Genomic DNA, 18,554 nt, shown 5'->3' on the forward strand with positions numbered 1-18,554 from the left:
TGTCAGTCCTCCCAGTACCTAAGAAGGAGGGTCTGTCAGGATCTGTGGTGATTTGAACGTCACCATCAACCCAGTACCTCTGTCCAGGATAGAGAATATTTTGCAAACCTTTCTGGAGGGAAACAGTTTAGCAAAGTGGACTTAGCTGAGGCCTGCCTACAGCTGACTGGAAGAAGTGTACGTCCATAGCATTTCTCACCATACAAAGTCACAAAATCTTTATTGCTCTAATAGGCTTGGTTTTGGAGTAACATCTGCACTGTGGTAGAAACCTGCAAACCAGGTGCTGCAAAGCCTGCCCAGACACCTGGTGTTTGGTGAATGACATCATTATTACCAATAAAATGACAAGCAACAGCTCCAAGATCTCAATATTGAGGATTGAAATTATGGCCTCAGAGCATGTCACAACAAGTGTGGATTCTTTAAACATTTCAAACCATTGATGCAACAAGTCTGCTGAGAAAATTCAAGCAGTGGTAGCTACCCCAAGGCCAAATGATGTGTCAGAGCTGCAGTCCTTTTTAGGATTTGTCAATTACTACAACAGGTTCCTGCCAAACCTGACTACTTTGCTCCATCACTTGAACTCATTACTACAGATTAGGAAGAAATGGCAATGGGCAAAGCTGCGTGAGGTGGCTTTCAAAAAGCCAAAGGAAATGTTGATGTCAGACACTGTACTCACAGATTATGATCCACATTGTCCACTGAAGCTTGCCTGTGATGCCTCGCCTTGTAGTGTAGGTGCAGTCATGTCACATGTCATGAGTGATGGAAGTGAATGCCCCAGAGCCTTTGCATCACATTCCCTTACCAATGCAGAGTAGCCTCTCTACTTCCTCAAAACTACCTACTCTTCCACTAACCTTCATATCGTCTGCAAACTTTCTAACAAAGCCATCAATTCCATAATCCAAATCATTGACATATAACATAAAAATAATCTGTCTCAACACAGACCCCTGTGGAACACCACTAGTCACCAGCTGCTAGTCAGAAAAGGCTCCCTTATTCCAACACATTGCCTCCTGCCAATCAGCCACTGCTTTATCCATGCTAGAATCTTTCCTGTAATACCATGGGCTCGTAGCTTGTTATTTCTTCAATGAATTCCAATAGATTTGTCAGGCAAGATTTTCCCTTGAGAAAACCATGCTGACTACAACCTGCTTTATCATCTGCTTCCAAGTATCCTGAGAGCGCATCCTTAATAATCAACTCCAAAATCTTCCCAACCACTGAGGTCAGACTAATGGACCTATAGTTTACTTTCTTCTGCCTCTGTCCCTTCTTGAAGAGTGGATTGACATTTGCAATTTTCTAGTTTTCCAGAACCTAGTGATTCTTGAAAGGTATCCCTGCCTTTCCACATCCCGCAAGAAGAGCATTCAAGTAACCTTCCTGGCATCTCTGCATACCTGGCTGAGCAGATATAAAGAAGGGAAGGTGGGGGGGAAGAGTTTTTCTTTTCTTTTGCTTTCTCTGACTGATGCCTGTCTTCTATCAAGCCTCAAAAAGCTAAAGCCTCAAGATCACCATTCTGACTCTGTCCACTCAGATGATGGCCATTGCATTTGCCCTGACCTCCTTTAATTTGCTCTTACTAATCAATCCCAAATGCCAGTTGTTTGTTGGTGAAAGCCATTTTTCCACTGTAGCGACCCGCTGCTGTCTTTCGTACTTGGGCAGTGGAAGTGATTGAAGTTTCCCCCTCTCAAATTTTAAGATCTCCTGATTGTCTGCTGGTCAAAGCTCTTGTTTGCTGTAGCGAGCCGTCGCTGTCTTTTGTACTTGGGCAGTGGACCTGATTGAAGTCACCTCCTCTCAAAACTTCCGACATCCAGGCTGGTCGTTGGTCAGAGCTCTTTTTAAAGCAATAATTAAAACATTGAATATGGAAAGGCCTGGATAGAGTGCATGTGGAAAGGATGGTTCCTATAGTGGGGGTTGTCTAGGAGCAGAGATCATGCCTTAGAATTGAGAGAGGTCCATTTAGAACAGAGATGAGGACAAATGGTGGTGAATTTGTGAAACTCATTGCCACAGACTGCTTCAGGCCAAGTCATTGGGTATATTTAAGGTGAAGGGTTGATAGGTTCTGGATAAATCATGACATCAAAGTTTAAGGGGAAAAAGCAGGAGAATGGGGTTGAGAAGGATAATAAATCAGCCACAATGGAATGGCAGAACAGACTTCATGGGCGGAATTGCCTAATTCTACTCCTAGGTGTTATGGACATGTCACCCCCTCTGTGTAATTGGATCCTTGACTTCCTAACTAATTAAAACAACAATTTGTTATGACCTTTTGCTGCTGGTCAGTGTCCTCAGCCCCTTACTTTACTCTGTGTACTCTCAACCATTTGGCTAGATTTTTCTCTAAATCCATCTGCAACTTTGCACCTGACAGCACAGTGGTGGGCCAGACCTCAAACAATGACAAGACAGTGCAGAAAAGGGATGTAAAGCCAGTAACATGGTATCAAAACAACAGCCTTTCATTCTATGTCATCTGGAAACTGACTTCAGGAAGTGGGGTAAAGTACCCTGTCTGTGTCAGTGGTGCTGGGGTGGAAATGCATGTAAATGTCAACAATAATTTGTTCTGATCCCGTCTAGTAGCTTCTATGGCTATGAAAGCATGTCAGCTCCTCTTCTTCCTCAGGTGACTAATGAAATTTACATGTTTCTAAAGACCATCTCTGGGATTTTGCTGTGTACCAAAAGGTTGAGGATATGTACTACTGGGTTCAAAGGTGGTTTCTATTCCACTGTAATCAGACTCTGAATGGACTCTGTGTAAAATAAAGATGAAGTCTTGATCTTTTAATCTACCTCATCATGGCCTTTGCACTTTCTCTGTATCAGCAATGTTATGTTTTGTATTCTCTTTTCCTCTTGCACTACCTCAACGTAATTGCCTATGGAATGGCTGGATATCATGAAGACAAAAATATTTCACTCTCTTGTGGTATGTGGTAATCATAATCTAATTCGTCGTCGTCATGGCTATCCTTCAAGGTTGAGGAGGATGGTCTTCGCTCTGTTGATCTACTTATGGGCTCTCAAGTGGCTTATGAGTCCAATCTTGGCTTTGAAAGTTCTTCCGCATCCAGGACAGGTAGTTCTAGATGGCAGATCGAGTTTTGGTTGTTGCTGCCTCTTTCCATTTGCTTCTCTTTTCTTCTAATTCTGCACATCTGTTGGCTTCGAAATTTGCTGTTCCTTCTTGGATGATGGCTTGCCAGAGTCTCCTGTCCTTGGCATTGGTTTCCCAATTGTTGATGTCGATGTTACATTTCTTCATGTTGGCTTTTAAGACGTCTTTGAATCTCTTCTGTTGTCTGCCTCTTTTACATTTGCCTTCTTTAAGCTGGGAGTAGAAGATTTGTTTCGGCAGATGTTCGTCCTTCATCCGAACAACATGACCTCTCCATCTCAGTAGGTTCTTGATGACGTAAGCTTCAATGCTTGTTGTTTTTGCTTCACTTAGCACACTGACGTTGGTTCTTCTATCTTCCCAGGTGATATTTAAGATGATTCGAAGACAGCGTTGATGGAACTTTTCAAGTGCCTTCAGATGTCATCGGTATGTTGTCCAGGTTTCTGATGCATACAGGAGCGCTGGGATTATCACTGCTTTGTACACTAACATTTTTGTGTCTGTTCAGATGTCACGATCATGAAAGACTCGGAGATGTCCAAAAGCTGTTCCAGAACATTGGAGGAGAGTTGACTTCCAAGATATGGAAAGTGGTCCATGTTTTCCAGGGTTATTTCGCCAAGTTGAATTGATGGTTCTATCAGATTTGTCTCAGTTGGTGACAGTTGATAGGTGATCTGAGTCTTCTTGGCAAGTCCAAGTTTTGTGTATGCACGGTTGAAGGCAGCCAGAATCTGTTGTAGGTGGTTTTCTGACAGAGCTGCAACACTGTTGTCATCTGCGTATTGGAACTCGATGAGGGAACTCGTGGATGTCCTCGTTTTGGACTTGAGACGGGCAAGATTGAAAAGTCTGCCATCTGTCCTGTTTCGATTCCCGGGAGTAGGTCGTCCTTGATAATGTGGATGATTGTCACAATAAAGATGGTGAACAAAGTTGGGGCAATCATGCATCCCTGTTTTACTCCTGATCTAACTTGAAAAGGCACACAGTTACTATTGCTGACCATGACTGTGGCAAGCTTGCCATCGTGGAGGAGTCTCAGGATTCGAATGTACTTTTCAGGGCATCCATAGGTGGATAGGACATCCCATAGGAGTTCCCTTCATACCAAGTCAAAGGCCTTGGTGAGGTTGATGAATGCCATGTACAAAGGTTGAAGTTGTTCACAACATTTTTCTTGTAGTTGTCGCATTGTGAAGATCATGTCGATTGCTCGACGTCTTGGTCTAAAACCGGCTTGTGTCTCCGGAAGGATCTTCTGGCCTAAAGGCTTGAGCCGGTTGTTCATGATGCGGGTGAGGATCTTTCCTGCTGTTGCTAACAGGAAATTCCACGATAGTTTCCGCATTTGGATCGATTGCCTTTCCTTTTGTAGATGGTAACGATTGCTGAGTCTCTAAAGTCTGTTGGTACGTCTTCATTTATCCAGATCTTGATGAGAAGTTGATTACCTCCAATTTTGTAGACCTCAGCTGGTATTCCATCGAGTCCAGCTGCCTTGTTGTTTTTCAAGGTTTTGATAGCTTCCTTGACTTCTTCAAGTGTTGGTATTTTGCTTAGTGAGTTGTCAACCGGCTGTTTTGGAATGTTGTTAATCACATTCCTGTCAAATGAGACGGTTTGATTTGGAAGATCTTCAAAGTGCTCCTTCCATCTAGAATTGATGTCAGCATTGCTCTTCAGGATGGTTGAACCATCTTTGCTTTTGCGAGGGGCTTGACCGTGAGTGGATGGGCCAAAAATAGCTTTAGTTGTGTTGAAAAAGCCTCGAGTGTTGTTGGTGTCTGCTAGTTGTTGGATTTCCTGAGCTTTCTTCTTCCACCATTGTTTTTTCAGGTTTTGGGTGCTCTTCTGGACTGCAGCTTTGCATTCCTGATAGCATTTCCTTTTGGTAGCCAATTTTTGGTCATTTTGTAAGGAAATGAAAGCTTTTCTCTTTTCGTCGATGAGTTGTTGGAGCAGTTTGTCATTATCATCGAACCAATCCTGATGTTTTTTCATCTTGAACCCAATTGTTTCTTTGCAGGAGGTGATGATAGCATTCTTCAATTGATTCCAGTGTTCTTCTACAGATGGTGGGATTTTTTGAGGCAGTTGTTCTTGAAGATTTTGTTGGAACTTCTGTACATGGCTGATGTCTTGAAGGATGTCAACATTAAATTTCTTAGTAGTGTTCTGATTTTGGTGTTTCCTTTTAGGCCGAAACTTCATTTTCATGGTGGATGAGATGAGTCGATGGTCTGTCCAGCACTCGTCGGCACCAGTAACAGCTCTTGTTATCAGTACATCTTGTTGGTCCCAAGATCATACGATGATGTAGTTGATGAGGTGCCAGTGTTTGGAGCATGGATGGTGCCAGGAGACTTTGTGCCTGTTTTCCTGGCGAAATAGGGTGTTTGTAATCACCAGGTTGTGTTCAGCACATTTGGTGAGGAGGAGTGTTCCATTGGCGTTGACCTTGCCAACTCCTTCTTTGCTTATTATTCCAGTCCAGAGCCCATGATCTTTCCCAACTCTGGCATTGAAGTCTCCCAAGAGAATGATCTTGTCGTTCTTGGGAACAGAGGAGAGGATGTGGTCAAGTTGGGCGTAGAAGTTCATCTTTACTTCGTGGCGTGTTGGTTCATGACAAGTTGGATTCACAGAGTCATGAGACGTTGGTTGATTCCCAGTGGTTGCTCTGTCAGCTTCTGAAGTAGGCTGTTTCAGATGGCAAAACCTACTTCATGGATCCTCAGTTGTTCAGGATCAAGTCCTTTCCAGAAAAAGGTGTATTGACCTTGCTCTTCCTTTAGTTGCCCTTCTCCAGCTCTGCGGGTCTCACTCAGAGCAACAATGTCAAAGTTGAAGTTTTGGAGTTCCTTGGCAACAAAGGCAGTCCTCCTCTCTGGTCGGTCTGAGTTTGGGTTATCCATCAGAGTTAAAAACATAGAAACATAGAAAATAGGTGCAGGAGTAGGCCATTCGGCCCTTCGAGCCTGCATCGCCATTTATTATGATCATAGCTGATCATCCAACTCAGAACCCCACCCCAGCCTTCCCTCCATACCCCCTGATCCCTGTAGCCACAAGGGCCATATCTAACTCCCTCTTAAACATAGCCAATGAACTGGCCTCAACAGTTTGCTGTGGCAGAGAATTCCACAGATTCACCACTCTCTGTGTGAAGAAGTTTTTCCTAATCTTGGTCCTAAAAGGCTTCCCCTCTATCCTCAAACTGTGACCCCTCGTTCTGGACTTCCCCAACATCGGGAACAATCTTCCTGCATCTAGCCTGTCCAATCCCTTTAGGATCTTATACGTTTCAATCAGATCCCCCCTCAATCTTCTAAATTCCAACGAGTACAAGCCCAGTTCATCCAGTCTTTCTTCATATGAAAGTCCTGCCATCCCAGGAATCAATCTGGTGAACCTTCTTTGTACTCCCTCTATGACAAAGATGTCTTTCCTCAGATTAGGGGACCAAAACTGCACACAATACTCCAGGTGTGGTCTCACCAAGGCCTTGTACAACTGCAGTAGTACCTCCCTGCTCCTGTACTCGAATCCTCTCGCTATAAATGCCAGCATACCATTCGCCTTTTTCACCGCCTGCTGTACCTGCATGCCCACTTTCAATGACTGGTGTATAATGACACCCAGGTCTCGTTGCACCTCCCCTTTTCCTAATCGGCCACCATTCAGATAATAATCTGTTTTCCTATTTTTGCCACCAAAGTGGATAACTTCACATTTATCCACATTAAATTGCATCTGCCATGAGTTTGCCCACTCACCCAACCTATCCAAGTCACCCTGCATCCTCTTAGCATCCTCCTCACTGCTAACACTGCCACCCAGCTTCGTGTCATCCGCAAACTTGGAGATGCTGCATTTAATTCCCTCATCCAAGTCATTAATATATATTGTAAACAACTGAGGTCCCAGCACTGAGCCTTGCGGTACCCCACCAGTCACCGCCTGCCATTCTGAAAAGGTCCCGTTTATTCCCACTCTTTGCTTCCTGTCTGCTAACCAATTCTCCACCCACACCAATACCTTACCCCCAATACCGTGTGCTTTAAGTTTGCACACTAATCTCCTGTGTGGGACCTTGTCAAAAGCCTTTTGAAAATCCAAATATACCACATCCACTGGTTCTCCCCTATCCGCTCTACTAGTTACATCCTCAAAAAATTCTATGAGATTCGTCAGACATGATTTTCCTTTTACAAATCCATGCTGACTTTGTCCGATCATTTCACCGCTTTCCAAATGTGCTGTTATCACATCCTTGATAACTGACTCCAGCAGTTTCCCCACCACCGACGTTAGGCTAACCGGTCTATAATTCCCCGGTTTCTCTCTCCCTCCTTTTTTAAAAAGTGGGGTTACATTAGCCACCCTCCAATCCTCAGGAACTAGTCCAGAATCTAACGAGTTTTGAAAAATTATCACTAATGCATCCACTATTTCTTGGGCTACTTCCTTAAGCACTCTAGGATGCAAACCATCTGGCCCTGGGGATTTATCTGCCTTCAATCCCTTCAATTTACCTAACACCACTTCCCTACTAACATGTATTTCACTCAGTTCCTCCATCTCACTGGACCCTCTGTCCCTTACTATTTCTGGAAGATTATTTATGTCCTCCTTAGTGAAGACAGAACCAAAGTAATTATTCAATTGGTCTGCCATGTCCTTGCTCCCCATAATCAATTCACCTGTTTCTGTCTGCAGGGGACCTACATTTGTCTTTACCAGTCTTTTCCTTTTTACATATCTATAAAAGCTTTTACAGTCCGTTTTTATGTTCCCTGCCAGTTTTCTCTCATAATCTTTTTTCCCCTTCCTAATTAAGCCCTTTGTCCTCCTCTGCTGAACTCTGAATTTCTCCCAGTCCTCAGGTGAGCCACTTTCTCTGGCTAATTTGTATGCTACTTCTTTGGAATTGATACTATCCCTAATTTCTCTTGTCAGCCATGGGTGCACTACCTTCCTTGATTTATTCTTTTGCCAAACTGGGATGAACAATTGTTGTAGTTCATCCATGCAACCTTTAAATGCTTGCCATTGCATATCCACCGTCAATCCTTTAAGTGTCATTTGCCAGTCTATCTTAGCTAATTCACGTCTCATACCTTCAAAGTTACCCCTCTTTAAGTTCAGAACCTTTGTTTCTGAATTAACTATGTCACTCTCCATATTAATGAGGAATTCCACCATATTACGGTCACTCTTACCCAAGGGGCCTCTCACGACAAGATCGCTAATTAACCCTTCCTCATTGCTCAAAACCCAGTCCAGAATAGCCTGCTCTCTAGTTGGTTCCTCGACATGTTGGTTCAAAAAACCATCCCGCATACATTCCAAGAAATCCTCTTCCTCAGCACCTTTACCAATTTGGTTCACCCAGTCTACATATAGATTGAAGTCACCCATTATAACTGCTGTTCCTTTATTGCACACATTTCTAATTTCCTGTTTAATACCATCTCCGACCTCACTACTACTGTTAGGTGGCCTGTACACAACTCCCACCAGCGTCTTCTGCCCCTTAGTGTTACGCAGCTCTACCCATATCGATTCCACATCTTCCCGGCTTATGTCCTTCCTTTCTATTGCGCTAATCTCTTCTTTAACCAGCAACGCCACCCCACCTCCCCTTCCTTCATGTCTATCCCTCCTGAATATTGAATATCCCTGAACGTTGAGCTCCCATCCCTGGTCACCCTGGAGCCATGTCTCTGTGATCCCAACTATATCATAATCATTAATAACAATCTGCACTTTCAATTTCATTCACCTTATTACGAATGCTCCTTGCATTGACACACAAAGCCTTCAGGCGCTCTTTTACAACTCTCTTAGCCCTTATACAATTATGTTGAAAAGTGGCCCTTTTTAATGCTTGCCCTGGATTTGTCGGCCTGCCACTTTTACTTTTCTCCTTTGTACTTTTTGCTTCTACCCTCACTTTACACCCCTCTGTCTTTCTGCACTGGTTCCCATCCCTCTGTTGTGAACTAACCTCCTCACGCCTAGCCTCTTTAATTTGATTCCCACCCCCCAACCATTCTAGTTTAAAGTCACCTCAGTAGCCCCCGCTAATCTCTCTGCCAGGATATTGGTCCCCCTAGGATTCAAGTGTAACCCGTCCTTTTTGTACAGATCACGCCTGCGCCAAAAGAGGTCCCAATGATCCAAAAACTTGAATCCCTGCCCCCTGCTCCAATCCCGCAGCCACGCATTTATCCTCCACCTCATCGCATTCCTACTCTTACTGTCGCGTGGCACAGGCAGTAATCCCAAGATTACTACCTTTGCGGTCCTTTTTCTCAACTCCCTTCCGAGCTCCCTATATTCTCCTTTCAGGACCTCATCCCTTTTCCTACCTATGTCATTGGTACCTATATGTACCACGACCTCTGGCTCCTCACCCTCCCACTTCAGGATATCTTGGACACGATCAGAAATATCCCGGACCCTGGCACCAGGGAGGCAAACTACCATCCAGGTCTCTGGACTGCGTCCACAGAATCGCCTATCTGACCCCCTTACTATCGAGTCCCCTATCACAACTGCCCTCCTCTTCCTTGCTCTACCCTTGTGAGCTACAGGGCCGGACTCTGTGCCGGAGGCACGGCCACTGTCGCTTCCCCCGGGTAAGCTGTCCCCCCCAACAGTACTCAAACAGGAGTACCTGTTGTTAAGGGGCACAGCCACCGGGGTACTCCCCATCACCTGACTTTTCCCCTTCCCCCTCCTAGCCGTGACCCACTTGTCTGCCTCCCGTGGCCCCGGCGTGACCACCTGCCTTCCACTCCTCTCTATCACCTCCTCGCTCTCCCTGACCAGACGAAGGTCATCGAGCTTCAGCTCCAGTTCCGTAACGCGGTACCTTAGGAGCTGCATCTCGATGCACTTGGCGCAGATGTAGACGTCCGGGAGGCTTGGAGACTCCAGGGCCTCCCACATCCGACACCGAGAACAGCAAACTGCCCTCACAGTCATAACGCCCCTCTCCTCAAATAGCAACAGAAAATGAATGTCAAACCTTCCTCGCCTCGCCCGCTTCCGCCTAAGCCCGGTGAGCCGAAGCCCTTAAGCCTTCACTCTGCTCCCGGCTCACTCCGTAGCCCGCAAACTACGCTGCCTGCTCTATGAGGCTTTGTTCCTTTTAAATCTGCCGCGCTGCACTGCCCGACGTCACACGCCTGCGCAGTCCCGCCTCTCAGAAAGCCGTTGGAGAAAAAAAATCACGAAAATTTCAAAAATGTCTTTCTCGGCACTCCCACTCAGACTGTCAGACTCCTTCTTCGAATCGTACATTCCAGGTTCCAAATTTCATAGTTTCAGTTCGCGATGTTTTTCGACCACATGATGGTGATCCCTCTGGACGCGGCTTTCTATACAGGATGGGGTGAAACAGACTATTTTTAGGGCACCTTTTCTAGACCCTTCCCAGCTCAGGATCCTAAATAGGGCTGCTCAGGTGTGAATACTGCTGCCGAACAACTATCCTGCTTCTGTCCAAAAGTTGAGCGACTGAATCAAGTATTCACCGCTTTTGTGCTGGTACTTGACTAGGAGCTTCCAGCCATCACATTGCCTGCTCCCATCGCCCTCCCTGATCGCCAAAAGACTTGAAGAAGTGGCCCACAGAGCAAAGATGCCTGTGCATGTATTTGTTTAAAGTGTACTTGATGTTACACTCCAAGAAGCACACGATACTTCATCAACTGATTCCAATGGCATGGAAACCACGAGGATTAGAGCTGATGGATTTGTTGCAGCCTTCATCCGCCTTCACAGCATAATCTAATTACCATGTATCTGTTGTGAAACAAATGTAGAAACACTGGTGAATGTACAGAAATCATTTGCGTGCAAAATTAGAGCTGAGAGGTTATAATCATTAAAAACAGGTTAAATGAGGTGGGTCACCAGATAACTGATGATCAAAGGATGGCTTTATACAATATCTTGTACCTCAGACTTGTAATGAAAAAGGAAGCCATCAGATTGATTCAAAGCAACACCCACAAAATGCTGCTGGAATAACTGAGCAGGTTAGACAGCATCTATGGAAATGAATAAGCAGTTGACATTTTGGGCCAAGATGCTTCTTCAGGACTGGAAAGAAAGGGAGAAGATGCTAGAATAAAATGGGGGGTGGGTGGGGGAAGGAGGCTAGCTAGAAGGTGATAGGTGAAGCCAGGTGGTAGGAAAGATAAAGGGCTGGAGAAAAAGGAATCTGATGGGAGAGGAGAGTGGGCCACAGGAGAAAGGGAAAGGAGGACCAGACCCAAGGGGGAGTGATAGGCAGGTGAGAAGAGGCAAGAGGCCAGAGTGGGGAATTACCAGAAGGAGAAATTGATATTCATATCATCAGGTTGGAAGCTCCCCAGGAGGAAGGTGTTGCTCCTCCACCTGGAGGGCAGCCTCATCGTGGCACAAGAGGAGGCCATGGACCGACATGTCAGAACGGGAAAGGGAATTGGAATTAAAATGTGGGTGTGATCTGTATAGATTTTAGTAAGGCATTTGACAAGGTTCCACACGGTAGGCTTATTCAGAAAGTCAGAAGGCATGGGATCCAGGGAAGTTCGGCCAGGTGGATTCAGAATTGGTTTGCCTGCAGAAGGCAGAGGGTCGTGGTGGAGGGAATATATTCAAACTGGAGGGCTGTGACTAGTGGTGTCCCACAAGGGTCGGTTCTGGGACCTTTACTTTTCGTGATTTTTATTAACGACCCGGATGTGGGGGTAGAAGGGTGGGTTGGCAAGTTTGCAGACGACACAAAGGTTGGTGGTGTTGTAGATAGTGTAGAGGATTGCCGAAGATTGCAGAGAGACATTAATAGGATGCAGAAGTGGGCTGAGAAGTGGCAGATGGAGTTCAACCCGGAGAAGTGTGAGGTGGTACACTTTGGAAGGACAAACTCCAAGGCAGAGTACAAAGTAAATGGCAGGATACTTAGTAGTGTGGAAGAGCAGAGGGATCTGGGGGTACATGTCCACAGATCCCTGAAAGTTACCTCCCAGGTAGATAGGGTAGTTAAGAATTTTAGGAAAGCTTAATGGGGTGTTAGCTTTCATAAGTCGAGGGATAGAGTTTAAGAGTCACGAGGTAATGATACAGCTCTATAAAACTCTGGTTAGGCCACACTGTGTCCAGTGCTGGTTACTTCACTATAGGAAGGATGTGGAAGCATTGGAAAGGATACAGAGGAGATTTACCAGGATGCTGCCTGGTTTAGAGAGTATGCATCATGATCAGAGATTAAGGGAGCTAGGGCTTTACTCTTTGGAGAGAAGGAGGATGAGAGGAGACATGATAGAGGTATACAAGATATTAAGAGGAATAGATAGAGTGGATAGCTACCGCCTCTTCCCCAGGGCACCACTGCTCAATACAAGAGGACATGGCTTTAAGATAAGGGGTGGGAAGTTCAAGGGGGATATTAGAGGAAGGTTTTTTATTCAGAGTGGTCGGTGCGTGGAATGCACTGCCTGAGTCAGTGGTGGAGACAGATACAGTAGTGAAATTTAAGAGACTACCAGACAGGTATATGGAGGAATTTAAGGTGGGGGGTTATATGGGAGGCAGAGTTTGAGGGTCGGCACAACATTGTGGGCCGAAGGGCCTGTACTGTGCTGTACTGTTCTATGTTCTAAAATGTTTGGCTGTTGAGAAGTTCAGCTTTTGGCAGATGGAGCAGAGGTGCTGAATGAAGTGATCCCCCAATTTGCAACGGGTCTGACCAATGTAGAGGAGGCCACATTGGGAGCATCAGACACAATAGATGATCCCAGCAGATTCACAGGTGAAGTGTTGCTTCACTTAAAAGGACTGTTTGGGGCCCTGAACGGAAGTGAATGGGCAGGTTGTGGCACTTTGGCTGCTTGTAGGGATAAATGCCAGGAGGGAGATTAGTGGGGAGGGGCGAATGGACAAGGGAATCATAGAGGGAGCGATCCCTATGAAAAGCTGGTGCAAGGTGGGGGTGTAAGGATATGTTTGGCAAGAGGTCCCTTTGGAGATAGCAGAAGTTGCGGAGAGTAATGTGTTGGGTACAGTTCAGAAGAGCAAAATTCTTCCCGATGTGTTAGTTGATGTTTATTCCTGAAATTTGCTTATTTCGGTGTTTTTCTCCCATATCCCAATGACAAGCTGATTGGTAAGGCATCAGTTGCGGTACACTTCCCCAAGTGAAGGTAGTTCGCAAGAGAATTAGTGAAGTTGGTGGGCATGTGGCAGAAAATGAGTTACTGGAAAAATAGGTAGGGGAATAGGACTGTTTGGACTCAATGGCTGAATGACTTCCTATGTCAAAAGGAAATATGAAATTAAAGCCATTCATTGCTTAGTCATTTATGTCTAAGAATGTGGGATTTGGGATCACCTAGAAATCCACAGTTATGCTTCCTACATTATGCTTCAAAGGGACTTGTGTCTTGCATTCTTCAGTCATGAAATGTGCTGGTTCATCAGTGGATCCTTAAGCTTGAATGAGGAATTGTCAGTTGTCAAATGGCAAACAATTTTCTAACTGTGTAATCTTTTGTAAATGTAGGGGTGCCTGTCATTAAACAGGTGGAAGAAGAGGCTGAGGACTAACTCTCACATCACTGAGGCTGATGACCGAAAGACCTTCCTATTGCACTTTCTGTATCTTCCTTGCAAGTGAACATTGTGAAGATGATCACAACCTGCAGTCTTTGGAACTTTCCTAGCACGTTGTTGTCATGTTGCCTATGTGATTTTTTGTTTTGTTGTTGTGTTTGTTGAAACAATGTGATCATCTGAAATCTGCTGGCCAACACTGAAAAACTTCAACCACGAACAGGAAAATAATAGCTTGAATTACAGTTTTTAAAAAATTTCTACCTTTTATGTGGCAGGTGCGTTAACTGTTTGCCAACATGGTAAACGATTGCTCATTTTTGGTAAAGCACATGAAATTGCTTTCTTTAAAACTCTTAACAATTGTAATATAAATGAATATTGTTACAATCTAGGCATGTGGTCAATGAATATTATTGGATTAGGCCCTACCCTTACTTATTGGATAATGCAATAAAACATCAGCTTTTCTCCATGCTTATTCCATCAAACAGACATACTTTATAAGTGATATTCTTATTTTTGTAAAGTGATTTTATCTGTTTTATACAAAATTATTTATCAGAAGAAGATGTACGTGTATGCACAATCTTGTGGAAAATGATTTATTCTGGTAACTATTAAAGAAGATTAACTTTCTCATGTCTTTCTAATGATTTTTCACCTCCACAACAATGCCCCAATTCCCCCCATCCCCCAGCACCTAATCACTCCTCCTCCCCAACAATTTACCCAAAGCCTTTTCACTACTTTTGTAGACTGTCTAGGAGTTGGAATGCATATTATTTTCAAAGTGCAACACTAATTTGGAAACTTTCGGCCCTCTATGAAATTTGTATGGCTTGTATTCAGGTGCTGCCAATTACCTCATCTATGCTAATCTTCTATCTGTCTCCTATCCGCATATGTACAGTCAAGTTTTTAAATTTGTTGTCCATCCCCAGTGTTTTCCAAAACGTCAATAACATTCATGAACCTGGAGTCACATAAGGGTTTGTACTGGTAAGGATGCTAACTTCCTTTCTCATGAGAACTATTACTGATGGTAGTTTATTTAGGTGCCTGAATTTAAAGTTCAAAGTAAATTTATTATCAAAGTAGGTACATGTCACCATACACTACTGAGATTCATTTTCTTGTGGCCATTTTTAGGAGATGCAAAGAAACACAATAGAATCAGTGAAAAACTACATATGAAGACGAACAAACAACCAATGTGCATAAGAAAACAAACTCTGCAATTACAATATTAATTAATATTGACAACATGAGCTGTAGAGTCCTTGAAAGCGAGTCCATAGGTGATAGAACAGTTCAGTATTGAAGTGAGCGAAGTTATCCACGCTGATTCAGGAGCCTGATGGTTGAGGGGTAACAACTGTTCCTAAATCTGGTGGTGTGGGAACTAAGGCTCCTGTGCGTCCTTCCCATTGGCATTTACTGCTTCCTCTCCTGCCTCCCTCCTCTCCACACACATGGCTGTACCACTCCTTTCCGTTTACTGCCAGCTGCCTTATAAAATGATTGTTAATCATTTAATATCACAGGTCGGGGCAAGAGATTTAAAAAAGAGAATTCACAGGCTTTCAGCTTTTTCCTGGCAGCCTAATCAAATCGCAAATCATTAGCAAGGGCAAATAAAAATAAGGTAGAGACAAGCAGAGTGGCCATTGTGTGAGTAAATTTCTGGTAAGTTTCTTCTGCATTCCTCAAAGATAGACAAAGGAGAATCAGTAGATGTTGTGTACTTGCATTTTCAGATGGCCTTTGATGTGAGGCTGCTGAACAAGATATGAGCCCATGGTATTACAGGAAAGATACTAGCATGGATAGAGACTGGCTGATTTGGAGGCGAAGGAGTGGGGATAAATATGGTTGTCTGCTGGTGATTAGTGGTGTTTCACACGAGGTCTGTGTTGGGACCACTTGTTTTTATGCTGTATATCAAAGATGGAATTGATGGCTTTTTGGCCAAGTTTGGTGGAGGAGCAGGTAGTGTTGAGGAAGCAGGGAGGCTGCAGATGGATTTAAGACAGATTAGGAGAATGAGCATAGAAGTGGCAGATGGTATACTGTGTCAGAAAGTATATGGTTATGCATTTTGGTAGAAGGAGTAAAAGCATAGACTATTTTCTAAATGGGCAGAAAATTCAAAAATCCGAGGTGCAAAGGGTTAACTTGCATGTTGCATCTGTAGTGAAGACAAGTTCAATGTTAGCATTCATTTCAAGAGGATAAGAGTATAAAAGTTAGGATGTAATGCTGAGGCTTTATAAGGCATTGGTGAGGCCTCACTTGATGTATTGTGATTCTTCTGGTCCCTTACTTAAAGATATGCTGACATTAGAGAAAGTTCAGAGGAGATTCATGAGAATAATTTCAGGAATGAAATATCTTACGAGGAGCGATTGATAGCACTGGGCCTTGCTGGAATTTAGAAGAATGAGGGGTAATCTAATTGAAACCTGTTGAATGTGGAAAGGCTGAGATAGTGAATGTGGAGAGAATGTTTCCTATAGTGGGGAGAGTCGATGACTAGAGGGCACAGCTTCAGAATAGAGGGATGTCCATTTAGAATAGGGATGAGGAGGAATTTGTTTTGCCAGAGGGTGGTGAAACTGTGGAATTCATTGCCATAGGTGGCTGTAGAAGCTAGCTCATTGGGTGTATTTAAAGCAGAGGTTGATAGGTCAGTATGAAAAAGGTTACAAGAAGAAGGCAGGAGAATGGGGTTGAGAGGGAAAATAGATCAGCCATGATGAAATGGTGAAGCAGAGTCAATGGGGCAAATGGCCTAATTCTGCTCTTATATTTTCTGGTCTTAACTTTGCTATGTCCTGTTACAGGTAAGCTGTCACCTCTCTGCAATTTTAAACAGTTTTCTTGCTCTTCTAAGGGTCCCTGACACAAGATGTCAAATTCCCACACTTGATGCCTAACTAGACAAGTGCTTCCAAAATTTTCTGTTTTGGATTAAATTTCCAGCATCAATAAATGTTTTGCTCCAATGAGGTGAATAAGATCTTCCTCCACCTAGTCCTGATGAGCATGCAGAATTGAACCATCTGATAGGGATCTTTCAGTAGGTGGCCACTCCACATATTCACTCTCCTTACTGTTTAACACAGAGGAGGAGAATTCGGCCATTCAGTCCATCGAGTCTGCTCTGCCATTCCATCATGGCCGGTCCCGGATTCCACTCAACTCCATACACCTGCCTTCTCGCCATGACTGAACATGAAACTGTCAACTTCTGCCTTAAATGTACCTACAGACTTGACCTCCAAGTGCTGTCTGTGGCAGAGCATTCCACAGATTCATCGCTCAAATGTTGTTTTGTGGCATGTTACCAGGGCAAAGGAACTCTTTCCTTGACTTTAAAGGATTTTACAGCAAGGAAGACATTCAACCAGTGTGCTCCATCTTGGGATCAATAAAAGTGGGAAGGGTAGGCAGGCCTGTGGCTCAGAAAGAAAAGGGGGAGAAGTGGCGAGCTGTGGTGATAGAGGATTTGATAGGAAAACAGATAGGAGGTTCTGTGGAGAAGAATGAGATACACAGATACTCAAATGAAATGTTACCTCCCGGGTGCCAGGGTCTAGGACGCCTTTGGAAGAAGGTGGACGAACTTGTGGCACAATTAGGGATTGGTCAGTAGGATGTTGTGGGCATCACTGAGTTGTGGCTGAAATAAGGCTTTAGAAGGGAGCTTAACCTCAAAGTATATACTTTGTATCGAAAGGATAGGTGGTGGTGTGGCTCTGGTGGTAAGAGATAGAATTACATCTTTAGAAATAGATGACATAGGGTCAGAGAATGTTCAATCTTTGTGGGTGGAGTTCAGAAACAGCAAGGGTAAAAAAACGCACCATTATGGGAATCATATAGGCCTCCAAATAGCAGCCAAGATGTGGGGTTGAGATTGCAAAGGGAGCTGGAAAAGGCATGTAATAAGAGTAATGACACAATTGTAATGCAGGACTTAAATATGCAAGGGTTTTGGGAAAATCATGTTGGTGTCAGATCACAAGAGAAAGAATTTGTTGAATGACTATGGGATGGACTTTTAGAGCAGTTTGTGCTTCAGCTTACCCGGGGAAAGGCTATCTTAGACTGGGTGTTGTGCAAAAATCCAGATGTTATTAGGGAGCTTAATATAAAGGAACCTTTAGGAGGCAGTGATCATATGATTGAATTCATATTGCAATTTGAGAGCGAGAAGCATAACTCAAAAGTATCAGTATCACAATGGGATTTACAGAGGCATGAGAGAGGAGCTTGGCCAGGTGGATTGGAGGTGGATATTGGTGGGGTTGACAGCAGAGCAGAGATGGCTCAAGTTTCTGGGAATAGTTCACAAGGTGCAGGATAGATATGTCCCAGAGAAGAAGTTGTTCTCAAGTGGTAGGGCTAGGCAACTGTGGCTGACAGGGGAATTTAAGGACTGCATAAAAGTGAAGGAATGGGCTTAAGGTAGCAAAAGTGAGTTGGAAGTTGGATGATTAGGAAGCTTTTAAATTCCAACAAAAGACAACAAAAAAGCTGAAGAAGCAAGAAGATGAAATGGGGGGAAACTAATAAGCCAATAATATAAAGCAGGATACTAACAGTATTTTCAGTTATATAAAGAGTAAAAGGGAGATGAGAGTTGATAATGGGGCACTGGAAAATGATGCTGGTGAGATAGGTATGGGGGACAAAGAAATGGCAGATTAACTTAATGGGTATTTTGCATCTGTCTTCACTGTGGAAGACACTAGCAGTGTGCCACAAGTCC

The 18,554-nt window shown here is 44.0% G+C and overlaps 1 protein-coding gene across 1 annotated transcript in view; it reads left to right on the plus strand.

Annotated features, from left to right (window-relative positions):
- The window catches only part of dnal1 (dynein, axonemal, light chain 1), a 114,364-nt gene extending 99,967 nt beyond the window's left edge, over positions 1-14,397 (plus strand). Inside the window, exon 8 of the mRNA XM_063032882.1 lies at positions 13,728-14,397. Within this exon, the coding sequence (XP_062888952.1) occupies positions 13,728-13,771 (44 nt within the window). The 3' untranslated portion in view covers positions 13,772-14,397. The remainder of the gene's footprint in view (positions 1-13,727) is intronic.
- Positions 14,398-18,554: the final 4,157 nt, after the last annotated feature.

Source organism: Mobula hypostoma, chromosome 1, assembly GCF_963921235.1.
Source record: "Mobula hypostoma chromosome 1, sMobHyp1.1, whole genome shotgun sequence".
Lineage (NCBI taxonomy): Eukaryota > Metazoa > Chordata > Chondrichthyes > Myliobatiformes > Myliobatidae > Mobula > Mobula hypostoma.